At 43.6% G+C, this 3596-nt stretch overlaps 1 protein-coding gene across 1 annotated transcript; it reads left to right on the forward strand.

The window, feature by feature from the left end:
* Positions 1-1329: 1329 nt before the first annotated feature.
* LOC125543538 lies at positions 1330-3355 on the forward strand. The gene is made up of 3 exons (XM_048706913.1): positions 1330-1837; positions 2546-2602; positions 3062-3355. The coding sequence occupies exons 1-3, from the start codon at positions 1691-1693 to the stop codon at positions 3161-3163; spliced, it is 306 nt and encodes a 101-aa protein (XP_048562870.1). The 5' UTR covers positions 1330-1690; the 3' UTR covers positions 3164-3355.
* The last annotated feature ends 241 nt before the right edge of the window (positions 3356-3596 follow it).

Here is a 3596-nt window from a genome sequence, read left to right on the forward strand (position 1 = left end):
TTTATTAATTTTCTTTGCCGGCGGCCAGGGCTTGGGCAAAGTTCATCAAGGTGACTCTAGGCAAATGGCGAAAGAAGTTGTTGTGGTATCGACCAAAGGTCAGCTAGCTACCATCTCTTTAATTATTGTTTCAATACCATTAATTAATTATCATGCTTGAATAATTATTATCTGATTAAATTCTATTCTCGTAAAGGCCCTGAAGCAGGCGCCGGGGACTGATGTGTGTGCATACTACGTTTTCGAGAACATTCGCATGATGGCGTCCGAAAGGAGCAAATCTCAAAGACAGGAATGGGTACGTTTGCCAGAACACTATTCACAATTTTTACATGATTATCGATATCTAGTCACACAACTAATACACATGCATATTGATCTCCTTCTTAACAGTTCAAAGAGGTGCGGGACAAGCTCCTAGCAACGGAGCGCATATGACCACTTCAAGAGGAAATAGCAGGATTTTTGCTCGACCAAGTCATAGATCTCAAAGGAGAATACTATTACCCGCTACTGGCCCCATGAACCACTCCTAATTGTCATCATGATCCGAAGGCACCAAGGCAACATATAGGTGTGTAATGGTGGTTGTGAGACATTCGACGATATATATATATATATATATATATATATATATATATATGATCGGTTCTACGAGAAATTCTATTTATATATATACATAACGTGTAAAATATGTAGTATCGTAGAATACCAGCAAACAAAAAAATTAAATGGGAAAACACAAAATTAAGGAAAAATAAAAAATAAAACCAGACACCCAAATATTTTAGTACCGGTTGGTGTAACCAATCGTACTAAAGGGCTCCCCGCCCCCGGAGCAGGCTCGTGCCACGTGGTGGCCCTTTAGCGACGGTTCGTGCAGAACCGGTACTAAAGGGGGGGACCTTTAGTCCCCACTCTTTAGTGCCGGTTGCAGAACCGGCACTAAAGGCCCTTATGAACCGGTGATACATCCCGGTTCTTCACTAGTGTTCACACATGTACTAAGTTTCCGGTTAATACAATTCTAGCATGAATAATAAATATTTATCATGATATAAGTAAATATAATAACAACTTTATTATTGCCTCTAGGACATATTTCCTTCAAGACAATGGTAGATTGCTTACGGATATATATATATATATATATATATATATATATATATATATATATATATAAAGAGAGAGAGTGACACTATTCTAATCATTGGATTAGAATAACTATTTGGATCACAACCCCCTGTATATAGCAGGCGATGGGATGCTTCTGAGATCCAAAAAAGCCCACCCCGATCGGCACAAAAGAAAAAGAAAAAAGAAAAATCCCACCCCACCCCGCTCCCCACGATCTCTTCCCCTAATCTCCCCCGCTCCCCACATCTGCCTTCCCTGCCTGGCCCGCGTCGTCGCCGTCCCTGACCTCCAATCGTGTCGCCGCCAGGTCCGACACCCAACCGTCTGGCGGTAGAGGCCCGACCTCCCATCGCGCCTCCATGCCCGACCTCCCTACACCGCCGCTCTCCGCTACCCCTAGCTCTCTGCGCCGCCGCCCCTCTACCCCTAGCTCTCTGCGCCGCCGCCCTGGCCCTACCTCCGGCACTGCCGCCGCCCCAACCTCTGGCGCCGCTGCCGCCCCAACATTCGTCGCCATCTCTCCCCCGCCCCAACCTCCGGCGTCCCCTCGCCGATGGCAGCGGCGGTGTCCACGGAGACACTCTCCGGCTGCGCTCGTCCTCTCCCCAGCACCTTAAATTCTAGCCCCAGCTCTACCCACCTGGCCCCATTCGCGTCATGCTCCCGGCCCCACCGGCTTGCGGCCGCCATGGTTGCCCAGGTCAGACCTCCTGTATATTAGTTCCTTTGCTTAGCCAAATAAGTTAGGGAAGATAGCCCATCCGTGACGTTGTGAGATGTGGACTGCCTTCTAGCAGAAAAACTGGATCGTTGGGCATCTCTCACTGTAAACTGAATCTAGATCAGTTAAAACTACACTGAAAAATCTGGACAGCCAGCTTCTAGGTGGAAAACGAGTTAGTTATGCTCACAATTTCGAGTTGGCCTGTACATATGAGTTGTAAAGCATATTCCAAGGTTTCCGTACTTATTTGCTTCATTTGGATGTATGGTTTGAGAGCAGTCGTCTATTTGGTTTACTGTCTAGAAACACAGTTTCCTGGGTACAATATTTTTATATGGAAGATTAGGACCTGTTGGGGTGGAATTAAAATAAAGTTACAACATAACATTTGTAGAGGCTGTTCTCTAGATGCTCAAACACATATCATTTGTTAGATTCTGTTTGGTATATTAAATCCTATGAAATTATCAAAGTGGGTTGTACTATGTTGGACAAAATTTTATGTCTGGACGTGGGTGATTGTAACTAGACTTACACTCATATTTCTTCATTGTTGATAGCGTGATGTCTTAATGTGATAAACTAGATATGAGGTGGGGTCTTGTGCGTAGAGTGATGCTAAATATATATGCTTACGGGATGAGTCCATGCTTTGTTGTGACTATGATATATGCTTGATGACAGGTGTGGGAACCTCTGCTTCGGGATCATTTAACTCACAATTTGTGCCCCGCGGTTGAGGCAAGTTCATGACAGGATAATGATTTGCATATCCCAGGATCTCTGTTTTGTTATGATATTTACCAGTGACAATGATGTTTATTACGATGGATATGACGATGACCATGATATGTTGATTCAAGTACTTTGCTTGCATTTGCATATTCACACTCATGATGATAGTGAAAGAAAGAATTCCCTACCGTGGCTAGGCACATCGAGACCTCCATTGTTGGGTTGCGACCTGCTTTGGAGGCAACCTCCATATGTTGGAGTGATTGGATGTCGACGGGCGTCCACTCAAGCGATACCAGTATACGCAATGAAATGAGATGAGCATGTAGGCATGTAGGAACTCAAGTGTATGGGTTGAATGCTGATGAGCGTATGGTGTTATATCTTGATATGAGTACTGTTCATTATTCCTTTATATGAACTTGCTGAGTCTTTGTACTCATCCTTGTTGTTTACATGTTTTAGGTAAACCCTGAGGACGACATGCATGGGAGTCTTGGGAGTAGCATCAACACCATTCTCACTACACAGAACACACATATATTGTCCTTTAGGACTGTGTTTTGAGAACCTAGTATAGTTTATACTTTACTATGCTTGGTGGTTTGTTTTGAAGTTTGGAAGTTGCCCTTTCCGTCTGTATGGCTTAACAACTCTCACTAAGACTTATGTTCTCGCCGATGTTCTCGGTTTGGTATTGTAGCTTGGTGCTTTACACTTATGCCACGTTCCTGGTGATATATAACTATATGAACTGCATGTCGTGGATGCCCTTAGACATAGAGGAAACTCTGCCGAATTTTCCTTTGAGGGTATGTTTATTTTCTCTGAAGTTGTATGTGGTAATATTCAAAGTGCATGGTTGGCTTGGGGTGTTACAGCCCGCAAGGTCAGATAATTGTATTTTGGGCCGCTGGAACCTGATGGCTCAAGCTTGTAAAAGGATATTTAGAAGTTCAAAGTAGACTTAAACAAAAGTTCAAAAATAAAAAATAGTGTT

Source organism: Triticum urartu, chromosome 3 (genome assembly GCF_003073215.2).
Source record: "Triticum urartu cultivar G1812 chromosome 3, Tu2.1, whole genome shotgun sequence".
Taxonomy (NCBI): domain Eukaryota; kingdom Viridiplantae; phylum Streptophyta; class Magnoliopsida; order Poales; family Poaceae; genus Triticum; species Triticum urartu.

Excerpts from the sequence above, each read along its gene's own strand:
- LOC125543538 (XM_048706913.1), top strand. The coding sequence starts at position 1,691 with ATGGCAGCGGCGGTGTCCACGGAGACACTCTCCGGCTGCGCTCGTCCT. Across the intron at positions 1,838-2,545 it reads CGGCCGCCATGGTTGCCCAG|GTGTGGGAACCTCTGCTTCG; the intron begins GTCAGACCTCCT and ends GCTTGATGACAG. Across the intron at positions 2,603-3,061 it reads ATTTGTGCCCCGCGGTTGAG|GTAAACCCTGAGGACGACAT; the intron begins GCAAGTTCATGA and ends TACATGTTTTAG.